This window comes from Paramormyrops kingsleyae, chromosome 6, assembly GCF_048594095.1.
Source record: "Paramormyrops kingsleyae isolate MSU_618 chromosome 6, PKINGS_0.4, whole genome shotgun sequence".
NCBI classification, from domain to species: domain Eukaryota; kingdom Metazoa; phylum Chordata; class Actinopteri; order Osteoglossiformes; family Mormyridae; genus Paramormyrops; species Paramormyrops kingsleyae.
This window is the reverse complement of record NC_132802.1, coordinates 20,788,905-20,804,163: the sequence shown is the minus strand read 5'-3', so window position 1 is coordinate 20,804,163 and position 15,259 is coordinate 20,788,905. Positions and strand designations below refer to the sequence as shown.

The window sequence follows — 15,259 nt, the reverse complement described above, 5'->3', positions numbered from 1 at the left end:
TTTCTTATCTGGCAGAGGAATGAACGTGGCCACTATTGGTTTCCTCTAAAGGGTAATTAAAGGGAAGGATGGGGGGGGGGCTCTCTAGCTTAGGAGGAGAGGCTCGCATGCATCCCATAAATGGGGAGACTCGGAGTGCCCCCCCGTTCCTCCTGCACGATGTACTGGATGTACTGTCACATATAATATATTATGAGTAGGAAAGCTGGCTATTTTTTAAACCCCCCCCCCCCCATAATGGTAACGTGTTCAGCGTGGGATATGGGATCTGGGTGGTGGGTAAGCTGGCAAATTTCTTCTATCCGTCTGTCAGATTTCCTTGCTGGCTCTGACATACTGAATATCATGCCTTCGAACCTTTCACGTCCCCCCCCCACTGATGGTGATAAAAAGTACGACGGTCAATTATCTCCTACATTTTACGGACTGAACCACTGGGAAGAATTCTGTTTGTCCGGTTTGGATCTGGCTCGTCCAGCCTGGGGAAGTGACGCAGAAACGGGCATCTACTCACCTGCCAGCGGGCATGTATGAGTGTCGCTACAGCCTGCCTTACACTCGGGGCACGTGGGTAACCATCGGCGGGCAGGAGCTGTTAGGAAGCCACACTGGTTGAATGTGACCCATGATTGCAGTCGCCGGCCTCACGCCTTGTGGGTGAGACAGAGGTCTTCGTTTCATCCCGTCTGTGAGCAGGAGAAGAATGTGATCAGAAACATGTTTGTTTAACCTTTCTTGTCTAGCCCCCCCCCCCCCCAGTGCCGGGTAATCAGGACCATTAATGAGAATGTGCAGCCTGGGAGACAATATGCAGATCAGTAGCACCGGGGGCCCCCACCAGCACCTGCAGGGGCTCAGCGTGTGCGGAGTGCAGAAGAGGCACTTTCAGAAGGGAAGGATTGGCCTTACATACAGTATGTGTTTGTGTGCATAGGTGCAGAAAGAGCTTTGTGTGTCTATGTGTGTGAAGCCATTTGTGTATTGAGGGGATGGTTGTGTGTGTGTGTGTGTGTGTATATATATATATATAGTGTTTGGGCGATGCGGTGGTGCTGGTCAGCGCTGATGCCTCACACCTCCGGACCTGAGTGTGAGTCTCCTCTGGGATTCTGTGTGGGGGGGGGTTTGCATGGTCTTCCTGTGTCGTCGTGGGGTTTCCTCTGGTTACTCCAGCTCCCCCCCACAGTCCAATAACATGCTGAGGTTAGCTGGAGTTACCATATTGCCCATAGGTGTGCGTCTGTGAGTGTATGGTGTGTGATCTTGGGCTGTTCCCTGCCTTGCGCCTGCAGCCTCTGGGATAGGCTCCAGACCCCCCGCAACCCTAAATAGGGCAAGCAGTTTTGGAAAATGGATGGATGTATGGATATTGTGTATATATTAATAATAACCTGGTATTTTGATGTTCAGGGGACCATTTTTTTCAGTTCCCCCAGGGGGAAAGTCCGTTTTATAAAAATCTGTGACTGCAATCAAAAACACTTTCAAAAGAAAAAAACAATTCAGAAGTCCTGTACAGTATTTAGTTTGGTTACTTAAGGTTATAGTTAGTGGTGGGTTAGGGTTATCATGTTGGGATTAGGGTTTTTCCCATAGAAATAAATGGACGATCCCAACAATGATATGAATACAAACGTGTGTGTGTGTGTGTGTGTGTGTGCGCACATACCCAAGAATTTGTGAAGGGCAGTCCAACCTGTTAGCTACATGAAGATGAGTTAGCCTGTCAGTCTTTGTGTCCGTTCCTGCTGCCACGGCTGTCACTCCATAGAGGTTGCCAAGGTGACCGTTTATCACTGCCTCTGGGTTATTTATCATTGTTTTGTGAGTCACTGTTATAATGTCAGTTTGGTGATAATGAATATTTTTCCTCCTACGGGCGATTGGTCCGAGCTGTGGCTTCGCTGCCTTCTCTCCTCCCCACCTAAAAAAAAAAAAAAACAGTATAGCAGCTTGTGGCTGTGGGAGTCATTTATATGTGGCAAACGCGGGTAATTGCTGTGAGCAGAGAGGATGTGCCGGCCCGTCACGCGGGAAGCAAGGCAGATACGTAAATAAGCTAATGGGTATGCGGATACATACATAAATAAATAAAACCGGTTTGAGTTGGAAGATTCCGGCGACTCGGAAGATTAGGTCCACGTCTTCTGTTTGCGTGTTCGCCACAGCAGAGGTGGTAGAGTTCCCCAGGGTTTGTATTAGCGAGAGACAGACACTTCTTACTGCAATGGTTTAGGGAGGCCCAATTGTGTCTCTGTTGGCTTCTTAGGAGGGAAAGAGATAGAGCCCCCTTTCCACTTGCCTGGGCCCACAAACAAGCAGGATGAGCTCCTCCTGTAATTCATCTTAAGGCTGGAGTCGTGATTGACCGCGACAGAGATGAATGCCTAATCGGCCAGGCAGTCTGGGATTGCCGATGGAGGCGTGGGTAGCAGAAGGCTCATTCTAGTGTGTGAACTGACCTTCCGTCCCCTGGCATCTCTGTGCCAACAAGTGACCAGAGGGCATGAAAACTGTTGCTCTGGGGTGCGTGATATACACAGAATAACTTGTGTGTAAAGGTATGCAAGAGCGAAGAATATCCAGTGTCTTTGCGAGTCGAGCGATAATGGGCATGACCAGATTATATAGCATACTGCCATAGTTTGGATGGTCCATGCGGGGGTGGAATTAGGTGGGGGCGGAGGGGCAAACGACACTTTAGTCACAAAACATATGGAAGGAGTATGAAATGTGCATTCCAAGCCATTTATATAACAGTTTGGGGTAAAATAGCATAATCTGTAATATTATAATTTATCTTAAATTTGGCCAATCAATCTGCTGCCGCGACAGCACTCCCGCCTCCACCCTGATTGGTGAATTTTACAGACAGCACTCCCGCCTCCACCCTGATTGGTGAATTTTTTCGCTGGCCCCCCACACTTTGATTGCTATATTATTGATGCTCCACTATTTTCATTCCCTCTCATTTCTCTTTCGGCTTCAAAAAAAATAGGCCTACCTCAGTTGTCCACTTAAGGGGCCCCCTACCCATCCATGTCAGCCTAGGGCCCCCAGAGAAGTTTGCCCGCCCCTGGTTCCACTGCAGTTTCATTCAGCAGATTTTATCGTGGGACCCCCCCTGCCAAGATACTGCAATAGCTTGGCTTTTGAAAATACCGTATGGCAAGTTACACGAGAAGCATGCTAGCTAGTGATGTGTTATAAACAGAGATTGACATAACTGTTACGCAAGTACACATTAGTGGTATAAAGGGTTTAATGCCCCGGTTATTTCTTGTCATAACCACACAAAGGCATCCTTCTCACGCAGTTTAATATTTAAAAAAAGTTCTTGTCATAATAGTGCAGATGTGCATAAAATAAGTATTCTCAGTTTTGTAGTTCTGTGAAACAGGAATTTTCTGGTTGTTGCATCAAGTAGCTAGAATGGAACGGAATGAGTGGCAAATGTTCTTTCGCTCTAGTGTGACCATAGGAGAAGGAACAGATGTTTCACTTAGGGGAGTAAGTGTTTACTTTTTGGGGTTATGGATTCAAAGAAGCGGCAGAGAATGAAGAAAAATTAAGAGCAATGGAGAAAACAGAACTAACAGCCTCTACATCTGTGTTTGCAGGCCCCGCAGAACAGAGCCCGTCTGTACTGGCCTGCAGGACAAGATCCTCCACTGCTACCGTGAGAACCAGGGCCAGACGCTGGGCTGTTCGGACCTGGCCAGGGAGTACATGCAGTGTGTCAACGCCGTCAAGAAGGCAAGCAACCCCCCCCCCCCCAATCATCTTTGACTGTGAGGGGATGGCAAAAGACCTCATGTGCTTTCTGTAAGGCAGAGGTGGGACTGGGGAGCGTGACAGTAGCACACAGTTCTCGGGTTTAGCTGTGAGTAAGACAGGTGGAAGCTGCTGAACATCGCAAACATCGCCTGTAAATGCACACAAAGTGGTAAAGCAGAGCCACGCAGTTATTATTTTACAGAGGGGAACCAACCCCCCTTCCCCCAAGAGGGAAAATGACAAATTCTTCAGGGAGGGGGCTTGGTTCTCAGTAAATCTCCTCAGGTTGCCCATGCGATCCAACATTGTGTTTGAGTCATTTGTCATTTGAGTAGCCGGGCTGTTCTCAGAATAAACACGAGCATTCATTCCCTCGGTATGTTTCACTCTTTAAAAACACTATAAACATTTGTTTTTTTTCTCTTCCCTAATCTATATAGCCTTCTGTATGCATTGAAGAGTCAGGGGATTTTATTACAGTCATGAAACAAAGGCGGCCGGTGGGGTGGATGAGAGGCGTGCTGCTGTTTGTTACAGCAGAATGTAAGGGGAGTAGGCCTCTGGTCCTGTGGCTGTGATGGGCAGAGCGGGCTGAGCTCAGGGCCTCTGGGAGGAATGTACAGTTTACCTTTTTAAGTTAAAAATAGTCACATGCTGGTGAAGGATGATTGTCTGAAAGCGTCTGATAATCTTCCTTCTGACAAAGTACTCACTCACACACACAGTGCGCAGTGGCAACGCAGTGACGGATCCAGAAATCACTGCTTATCAGCTCCGTAGAGATTTTGATGTTGCTAAAAATAATCAAAAACTGATGATTTTTTAAAATTTCATTCTCAGTGAGTGCACTTTTGAGAAAGTGGTGCTCTTTGTCCCTGGCAGGGTAGAGCCGTGTTGCTGTTTTTGGTTGAGTTTCCTCCACTGTGCAGGAAGGGAGATGTGATTCTGTGCTGCTCTTCTTCAAAGGCTTCACTCGCATCCTCACTCTTCTGTGCCACTCTACCTGTTATTAATATTTCAGCTTGGAAGAGGAAAACTAAAGGTTAAACATCAGAACACCATTCAAGAGATGATTTTCTTCAAGGGAGATTGTTTTATTTTTATAATATATTTGGCAGACAGATTATTTCAAAACCTGGAGAGGCCAGGTACATTTTTTCCATATTTATTTATTTGACTGCTAGGGTTTGAACTCTGAGGCCTTTGTGGTTTTTCTCACAAGCCTGGTCCGTTAGACGCCATACTGTCAACACAGAGGTTCTGAGTTAAGGAAGAATGAGGTGATGTTTAAGGCCGGATCTAGACCTTAAAACTCCCTTTTGAAAACATTCTTTGCACATTAGGCTCTGATGCAGTTCTGAGGCTGAATCACGCTCAACCACACTAGTGCTGGTCAGCAGGAATCATGAGCTTCAGATTTTCTTCTAACCTTGGAAACCTGCATTGATACCCTGTGTTGTTTTGTCCCTATGAGAGAAAATCTGTGCTAATACCGCTGTGTTTTTGACAAATTTTCCTCTCTCATCTAGGCAAAGCTGAGTGCCAGTTGTGTTCATTAGTTTTTCAGCGTCCTGTTCTTGTTAAGTTTTGACCCCATTGCAGTCTCTGTTGACCTTGTTCAGCTCTGCAGCATCGCAGTGCTGGATGCGCCTGACTAGCGGAGGAGTCGGATAATGGCACGCTTGTTTCAACATTGTTTAACTTTTTAAATATACTTTATGTGCTTATGTGCAGAAATATCTGTGTATATGTCTGTGTACGCGTATCACTGTGCTTTTAGGTATGAATTTTTGGACCAAGCACCTACTGCTGTTCGGTCTTCACTACCAACCAGCTGACTTCTTATTTTTAAATTGTAAAATATGCTTAAAATGTCTGTAAAACTTGTTAATATTTACGTTGTGATGAAGGTGCAGTGTGTTAATTATATTTTATCTGACACCTTCATCCAAAGCGATTTATAGTAGAGGGAAGGGTTACAATTTAGGGACTGGAACCCACAACCTTTGCCTTTTTAGGGCAATTCTCTCCTTGTTGAGCTACAAGAGAACAGGCCATGTGTCTGGCATTCAGTTAACTGCCACAATTCTGAAATATCGGTACAATGATAAAAAATTGCACAACTAAAACTAACACGGTTCTATGCGGTAAATATGTCAGTCGCTTTGCTCGCTTGTGGAGCAGCACGCTTCAGTCTTTCTGCTTGTTTGGCCATTGTTTACCTCGCATTTCTGCGGAATATCCCACTTAAAATAACAATGCAACAATCATTAATGTGTGTGTATAACAGCATTAGAGTAAGAAATGTGTTGCAACTCAGTGTTTTTCAAGAGTAGCATCAGTTATCTTGAAAATTCTGGCAGTGCCTTGGTCTCGACCGTTGACTGTATGCAGATGCTGATGCCCATTGCTTTTCATTTTTGTTATTTAATATGGGGTAATTAGGGATGTGCACGAGTACTCGATTAATCGATTACTCGAACCCATCAGCGACGATCGAGCATGAAAATGACGATCGATTGGCTCTAAAAATGCATTTTTAAAAATTAAACTACTTTCATTCTTTCTGATTGGTTATGCTGGTATTTGGGCGGTAGTCCGATATTTGATTGGTTACGGCTGTGAGAAGTTGCGGTCTAGAGACAAGACCGGAGCACAGAGCGAAAATGGCTTCTAAAGCGCGCAGCGATGTCTGGCAACACTTTGAAAAACTTGACGAAAAAACAGTCAAGTGTAAGATGAGCAGCGTCACAGTCGTCTACAACTCCACAGCGAGTTCGATGCGTTATCATCTTGCACATAAACACAAAAAAGCAGATGATGCCGATGCCACTACCAGCAGTCAGACGAGCATAAGAGATTCCACCATCAGACAGAAATGCGACAAAGGCCGGGCAGAGAAGACGACGCAGTAATAGCAGAAATGACAGCAGAAGGCTTGCTGCCTATTAGTTTTGTTGAAGGTGAAGGTTTTAAACGTTTAATGAATTACGTTGAGCCCCACTATACTGTCCGATCGCGCAAAACGGTCACTGCAAGGATTACGGGGCTTCAATTGCCGTTGTTTTAAAGTAACGGGAGAAGCGCATCCACTACTTTATGATTGGCACGTAGTTCAAGCTCACATGCATTTTGTGTAGATAAATACAATTTGTAATATAACATATACATATTTATGTATCTAGGGTATGTGATAAATTTTATATAAAATGCGTCATGTAGAAAAAGCGCTTCAGCTTCACTTCATGCTGTTACTACTTTTAAATGTTTACTGTATACTGTGACGCAAACGCCCCGCCCCTTGCTTAAACTCCACCCCCGATTAATCGAGTACTCGTTTCTCTAACCTGTGGATTACTCGAAATGAAATATGATCAAAAATGCCCATCCCTAGGGGTAATACTGCACAAAACACTACACAAAGTTTTACCTTTGGAAGTGAGTATTTGCAATTTTGGAGACTCGTGCATACAGGATAATGTTCTCATACAGTGCATGGTATGCACGCTGCATGTGGGGGAACAAGAGGTATGGGCCGGGTCCTGCAGATTCTGCAGCCGGGCTCTCGTAGCTGCGTTCTTCCCGATGTAGGCCACTATGTTGCCCCCCCATGGGGCCCCGGCTCGCTGTGTGGCCCTCTGGGGCCCCGGCTTGTTAACCGCCACCCTGCAGAAACACGCTGTTTGTTTTTCGAGTGACGCTTAAGTGCCGCCGTGTCACTTAGCTCTGAATCCCACCCCCCCCCTCCCCCCCGGGTCCTTTTTGCAGCATCTCCTAAACCTGATGTGCAGTTCCCACCCAGACTCCATCATTAAACATCCTGGCCGTCCATCATGGCCCCTCCGCTCGCTTTCTCATTGTCGGATTGCAGGAATATGTTACCTTCGATCCATTTCGCCGGCTCTGCCGAAATTTCTCTGGGCCCACAGCTAACGAGCCTCGGCCCGGAGCTGCTTCCTCTTTGTCAAGCTGCAGGCCTGGCGGGGGGAGAATTTGGGATTTGCGGTGTTGGGTTGGGCTGGTTAACTCCAGTTGCCATGGCATCAGTTGCCGAGGCAAATGACTGGTGGAAGGGAGGTGCTCTGCTGTGGGATAGCGAGCGAGGAGCAGAGTCTTCCTCGGCCGCCGTGGCTGCCTAACGCCGTCTGCACCTCCAAGGCTGCGTCAGGCACCTCGCAGGCCCGCTAAGCATGTAAACAGCAACAATAACATGGGCGTATGTGTCCTGTCAGAGCGTGAGAGGCGGCTTGAGAGGGTGCTTGATAAATGGCGCCTCTTATCAGTGTCCCTGTCGTGGCGACACCACGGTATATGGAGAGCATTAGCGTGAGGAAAAATTAAAATCACAGCAACGGCAGCGGAAAGTGCCGGTGGGAGATGGAGACGGTGGAGAGGTCGGGCACGTCGCGGAAGCTAGGGAGAAGGAAGCTGGTGTGAGTTGCCCATCACTTGGGCTCTAATGAAGAAGAATACACCCCCAGCACGAGCTGTTCTTGCTATGTGGGGGGAGGGGGGTGCATTGGAGATGGTCGCTGTCCTGCCAACCTGCCACTGAATGCTAATCACTGGTCCACCGGTGCCCCCTGTCACCAGCTCCGCCTGTCATTCCACCCTGGGGGGGCGTGTGCGTTTGTCAGGTGTGCCGCTTTCTCCCTGCAGTGTTTTGGGTAGTTATGACCTGCCTGTACATTGTTAGAGTGCTGGGTGTTGGTGGACTTCATTGAAGCTCCCTGACATAGTGCCTAAGCATCCTCTTTGCTGGATGGACAGCTGAGCTGGTGGGAGCCTCAGAATTCTCCTCCTGTCGCTGTAGAAGCCCAGATGACCTTGTCTCCTTGATAGTGGGGGGCTGGAGGTTGGGGGTCCTGAGAGACCATGAGGCAGCAGTGGGATCACTGTGATTGCGAGGTGTTGCTGGAACAGGATGCTAGATGGATTAATCACCTCCACTTCAGTCTGATACTAATGCATGGTTGAGATTCGCACCCAGAACATGATTTTGACAGACTTACTGAGCTTTCGCCCGTACCCAATCTTGACCCCATAAGAGTGGGGCAGGCACGTAGTCAGGAAGTAATGTTACAGGACTGAACCCTCTATAGTCGGTCAGCACCTACCGAGGTGGATCTGTGCCGGACTCCCCACAAAATCATCTTCTGGCCACAGGCCTTGGTTGGGGGATTACCATATTAATAGGAAGGGGGGTGAGAAATTGGATGAAGGAATTTGTAGAAGTTTTTGCCTGATGTTGGATTATTTTTTTTATCGGAAACGAGAGAGTTTGTTAGCAGAGCTGGCAACAAAACTCTGCTGGCTACTCAACAAGAAGACGTCTGTGCAGTACGGAGAAGACACAGCTCCCACATGACCCCACAGCCTGGCCTCCCACCTGGACCCACAGCCTGCCCTCCCACCTGAACCCAGGCACTGTACCAAGGGGGGGGCAGCAGCTGAAGCGGCACTTCAATTGATTAGAGTGCTGGCATTGTCTGGGCCCCTGCAGTAAACAGCCTTTCCCTCTTTTCAGAAAGTGCATCGATCCACCGGTGAGGCTCCCAACGAGAAATGAGGCAGGTTGGAGACCATTATCTCCGGCATGCGGCGGCTTTATTTTCCTTTGCTGTGTTTTGTTTTCAGACATAATGGCTTACTTGGAAGCAAATTGCGTTCTGCAAAGTTATAACTCGCAAACTCGTAAGAAAAGAAAATGCTGAAACTCTCAAACTTTTGCCCTAGCAGAGACATTTTGGTTTGATGCCATCTATTCCAAGTTATTGTGCCAGATTATTCCTGGTCAGTTGTTCTGTGTTTCATGCGCTACACAGGATGCTGTTCATGCAGGTTAACTAACCCTTTACTATACAGGTGGTTTAGCTGGAATACGATTGGCCGTGTGTGTCTGTGTGTGTGGGAATGTATATATTACATTGTGGAGACCTATTGTCACCAAAATGTGATGATAACCTGATATCTTGACCTTTATCTGTCCCCACAAGGGAAACTCAAATTTATGAAAAATCTATGACTGCAATCAAAAAACTATTTTATTTTGTTTGATTGCTTATGATTAAGGTTAGGGCTGGATAGGGGTTAAGGTTGTCATTGTTGGGATTAGGGTTTTTCCCATAGAAATGAATGAACGGTCCCCAGAAAAATGTGGATACAAACATGAGTGTGTGCGTGCGTGCTTCTGCCCTGCTACACTAAGCAGGGGTGTCTAGGCATCTTTGTACAGAAACAAAGGAACAAATGTACTGAACCTTGCTGGAACACAAGTGCCATGAGGCCTCCACCAGTTTGCCCAATGAAATGCCAGAAAGACTCCCGCAGTATGCCCAGTGAAATGCCAAGAGGACTCCCCCAGTTTTCCCAGTGAAATACCAGGTGGACTCCACCAGTTTACCCAGTGAAATGCCAAGAGGACTCCCCCATTTTGCCCAGTGAAATGGTGGAGGACTCCCTCTGTTTGCCCAATGAAATGCCAGGAGGAAGTCCCCAGTTTGCCCAGTGAAGTGGCTGGAAGATTTCTCCCGTTTGCCCAGTGAAATGGCATGAGGAGCCCCCAGATTACCCAGTGAAATGGCACGAAGACTCCCTCAGATTGCCCAGTGAAATGGCAGGAGGAGTCCACCAGATTGCCAAGTGAAATGGCACAAGGACTTCCCCAGTTTGCCCAGTGAAGAGGCTGAAGGACTTCTCCCATTTGCCCAGTGAAATGGCATGAGGACTTCTCCCTTTTGCCCAGTGAAATGGCAGGAGGAATCCCCCAGTTTGCCCAGTGAAGTGGCTGGAGGACTTCCCCTTTTTGCCCAGTGAAATGGCAGGAGGAGTCCCCCAGATTGCCAAGTGAAATGGCACAAGGACTTCCCCAGTTTGCCCAGTGAAGAGGCTGAAGGACTTCTCCCATTTGCCCAGTGAAATGGCAAGAAGACTCCTCCAGATTGCCCAGTGACATGCCAAGAGGACTCCCTGCAGATTGCCCAGTGAAATGGCAGGAATACTCCTCCAGTTTGCCTAGTGAAGTGGCCTTAGGACTTCGTTAGTTTGCCCAGTGAAATGCAAGGAGGATTCCCCCTGTTTGCCCAGTGACTCCCCTGTTTACCCAGTGAAATGGCAGGGGGACTCCCCCAGTTTACCCAGTGAAATGGCAGGAGGACTTCCCCAGTTTTCCCAGTGACATGCCAAGAGGACTCCCTGCAGATTGCCCAGTGAAATGGCAGGAATACTCCTCCAGTTTGCCTAGTGAAGTGGCCTTAGGACTTCGTTAGTTTGCCCAGTGAAATGCAAGGAGGATTCCCCCTGTTTGCCCAGTGACTCCCCTGTTTACCCAGTGAAATGGCAGGGGGACTCCCCCAGTTTACCCAGTGAAATGGCAGGAGGACTTCCCCAGTTTTCCCAGTGAAATGGCAGGGGGACTCCCCCAGTTTACCCAGTGAAATGGCAGGAGGACTTCCCCAGTTTTCCCAGTGAAATGGCAGGAGGACTCCCTCTGTTTGCCCAGTGAAATGTGCAGAGAGGAAGTATACAAACACAAAGACAAAAGACATTTGTGGAATAAAAAGTAAAAAGTATGTCTAAAACCATCTTGGACGTATAAAAAATGTCATCTTGGACACTCTCTTCCTGTGACCAGCACCTGCCCATTCAGTGGGAGCCAGTGAAGAACGCAACAGTTATTAAACAGAATGGAAATGCCAATCGATTCACTAGCTGGAAAGGATTCTAATATTTATTTTTGCTTTCATAAATTAAGACAATTAGACTGGCTTGCTGTTCCTTGTTTGCATTCCCCTTTAAAAAGAAGAGCATCTCTCAGCCCATTTCCTGCTGCAGTGCTGCTGTTTACTGGGGCATGGTGCCCTGTGAGCCATATGGGGGTAAAGGGGGCTGATAGCAGACGCTGCCAGCTGTGTGGGACCCCGGCTGCCTGGGCTGCCAGCTGGCTGGGCTATAAAGCCAGGCTGAGCGGATCGGGAGTGTGACTGGAACCAGTAGCCCACTAACATCAAGTCCCCCGTCCTCCTGTTCCAAACTAGAAGCATCAGAACAGCCAGTGCTGTGATCATGGGTTTGTTTCCCTTTCTAGGTCTGAGTACTTGTGTTTCACTACATGTGTGTGTATGACAGAGTTGGATCAATACCAGAACTTTGACTTTGATGTCGATAACAGCTTGGTACCTTGGTCTTAATGTCAGATCGATACTTTAAAACAATTGTTTGAAATAAACAGGCCAACAGCAATAGCTTATACTTTTAACATTATCAGTGAAATGCATTTGTATAGAACAGTTAAACTCCATTCAATGCATAGATTTGGACGTGCATATATTTATATATGTGTTTGTTTAGTTCATCGTTTAGCCTTGCATACATTTCGACACTGGGGAAAGGAATGTGATTGTGAACTGGCATGTGGGCTAAATAAGCCTCAGAAGCACGAAATGTAATTACCGCTTTGTTACATGACTGTCATGTGTGTTATCTCTGTTATCATGCACACCGGACCACCTTCAAGTGTGTAAATCAGGGTGAGTGAGAAACCAAGGCTTCTCCAGGTTAGACACGTCACCCCCCCCCCCACCTTGTATCAGCATTTGCATACTGGGGCTGTCAGCTCTGCGGGTTCTCTTTTCATGCAGTTTTTAAGCCAAAATAACACTGTATCTGATATCCTGCCTGTCAGCTAGATGTGGTCAGTGGGCAACAATTTCCTTCTTCCATCTCTGTAGCTTGTCTGCACAAAAACTTGTGAAACGAGTGTGGCGATGGCCCTTTGCAAAGCACAGACTCAGTGTGACCACTACGTGATGTAACGTCATGAAGTGTATTTTGATGCGTGCGATAAAGATGTTCATTTTCATCGAATACCGAAATTTTCTTGATACAACCACGCCATTTTAAATTGACAGCATTGCAGTATGATTCTGATACCGCTATTGAACAACATCAGTGTACGGGTGTCTCTCGGCCAGTTTCTGTTTGTGAGTTGTATCGTATGTCTTTGCCTGTGCATTTTCTGTGTGGTTTCTTGTGGTTTGATGTGTTTTTGGTTATTTTTTAGCTTCTGAATGTGTGTGTGTGTGGTTAATTATGTGCAAATGAGTGTTTTGTGCTGTGTAAGTGACCTACTCTGGCCTTCACTGTGTGACCCATCATCTTACGTTTTCTCCGGATCCATTTGAAGTGTAGGGAAGAGCCAGCCTGACCGGCGATGAGCATTTCCGCGGGAGTGCAGCTGGGTACCTTCTGATCTCCCGGTGCAGGCACTGAAGCAGGCTGCAAGATTGCATTTTGTCCCTAAAGTTTGAGGAAGCTGTTTCAGATGCTGCCACCTGACAGCAGGCCTCTGCGTGATAATCCTTCTTGAGCAAGATGCACCTTTCAAAGGGACCCCCGCCCTCTTAAAACGGAACTTTGTGTCTTTGCATGTAATTAGCAGCGGCTGCTGGGCTCGGCTCTAGCAGCAGCTTAATGGGATTTTTAAGCTCTGTCTTTTTGTTTCCCCGCTTTGTTCTGGTCGGGGATTATTTAAACATTTGTGCTGCTTGGCCCTTTGAGATTAAGCGAGCAGCAGGACGTGGAGAGCCGGCCCGCTCTCTGACTAGCTGTGGATTACTCTGCTCAGCTCCGCCAACGTGCTGCCGCTCAGGCTTTGTTAGAACCCCCCCTCCCCATCAGACCGCCCCCCCAACAAGCTCCCCTAATAGATTCATTACAGGCTTAAAATACATGGGCCAGGTGACAGTTCACTCCTCCAACCCATGTCAATTTTGTCTAAAAATGGAAATAAGGTGGCTGACCTGTACTGAAGGGGACAGCAGGATGCATTTGAGCATCTCTGGGGTGGGGGGTTGGGGTTGGGGGGGCTATGAAAGCCCTGAGTTTTCTGGCTCTCCAGGGTGACGAGAGATTTCCCATGTCAAGGGAAAGAACCACAAGGAGTGTGACGAGAAGCTCAGAGGATGGCTGTAATACCTTCTCCCTTGGTAGGCGTGGTGGTAATCACACCGTGAAGGACGTCTTCTGTGGCAACTCACTCTTCAGCAGACCCATGATAGCTATGGACTGACCCATAAGCACATTTCCAGGGAAGACTTTAGCACCTCCCTCCACTGGGTGTCAGGATTTTGCCACGGTGTTGCAGGTTTGCGGGGACGGTATGTGGCTCAGCTGGTTAAGATACTGTGCTTTGGATCAAGAGGTTTCCAGTTGAAATTCCAGTGTTGGGATGGTGATTTTACTGTGGGGCTCCTGAGCAAGCCAGTTGCTTCAGAGAGTGTCTGATCTGCTGACTCGAGGTCTGTGTGATGGAACGCACGTGAAAACAGCTCTGTGGGATGTATCACCATGCAGAGGAATAGTGTTAGAGTGGTCTCACCAGACAGACAGGTAAAATTAGAGTGGTCTCAGCATGTAGACAACCAAGGTTAGAGTGGTCTCATCATTCAGAGAGGCAGTTCTGCCTGCATTACTGGTCAACGTGGCCTTCAGTGTGAATCTGGGGCTCTGGTGGGCAGATTTGTGAGATACGCTCTGGTTTAATGTCTCCACAGTTATGGTTGTTTGTGGAAGGACACCTGAATGAGCTGTGCAGAATTGTTACAAACCTCCTCCCATCTTCAGACAGAAATGCGTCTCTTCCTTCCATTTATGTCCTTTCTCCTGTCTCCTTTATCCTGCCTTATTGTTTCCTTTCATCACCACTGACGGAAGGATACTGTCACGTCTTGAGTGGCAATTTTGCGCTCTCCCTCTGCACAGATCGGCCTGTTCTTGCACAAAGGCATGGGTACGTCCGTCACTTCGGCGGGGTTGGACAGACGGACACACAAAGGATCTGGGAATTTTGGGTGACCTTCATAAGACGTCCTTTGCCAGTTGCATGCTGACTTCCTCTTATGATCAAGGAGAGCCCAGATAATGCACAGTAACTGTGCACATAGTCTATGACATTTTTTGCTTGGATTTTTCCCCCAGACCTCAGGAAGCATAGCACTCTGAGCAGGAAACATTGGCAGCATGAGTGAAGAGCAAGAGGCCCAGCTGGGTCAAGGTCATGCATGAGTCTGCCGTTTTGCTGATGGCATGGGGGTCTGTGGCAGCCCTTTCAGAGTCTTATATGTCCTGAACCCTCTCCCTGAGCAGGTTCTTTAGCCTGAAATCTAATCATACGGGTCCTGTTAAAGAGAACTGGCAGTGAATTTGTCCAACCCACGCTTGCAAAGCCTTTGTTAAAGCCTCCACCACTGATAGATTCAGCTCGGAGGGTGGATGGAAGGGGTAGAGAGGAAAGGGGACTTAGATCTGGATGTGTACATGTCCCACCCTATAACGAAATTCTGTTCCTGGCTAACAGTAACGAAGATGTTCTCAGAATGTTGCATATTATGTCTCCCCACTGTCTAGGTAGTATAAATGTGTCTGCGGGTCTAGATAATTTGTTATTGTTTTTTTAACAAGAACTAATATATGGCAATCGGAT

General features: G+C 47.5%; 1 protein-coding gene across 1 annotated transcript in view; it reads left to right on the top strand.

Annotated features, from left to right (window-relative positions):
* LOC111855148 (MICOS complex subunit mic25a) overlaps nt 1-15,259 on the top strand; it is a 76,148-nt gene that overhangs the window by 53,391 nt on the left and 7,498 nt on the right. Inside the window, exon 7 of the mRNA XM_023833863.2 lies at nt 3,621-3,756. Coding sequence (XP_023689631.2) covers nt 3,621-3,756 — 136 coding nt within the window. The remainder of the gene's footprint in view (nt 1-3,620; nt 3,757-15,259) is intronic.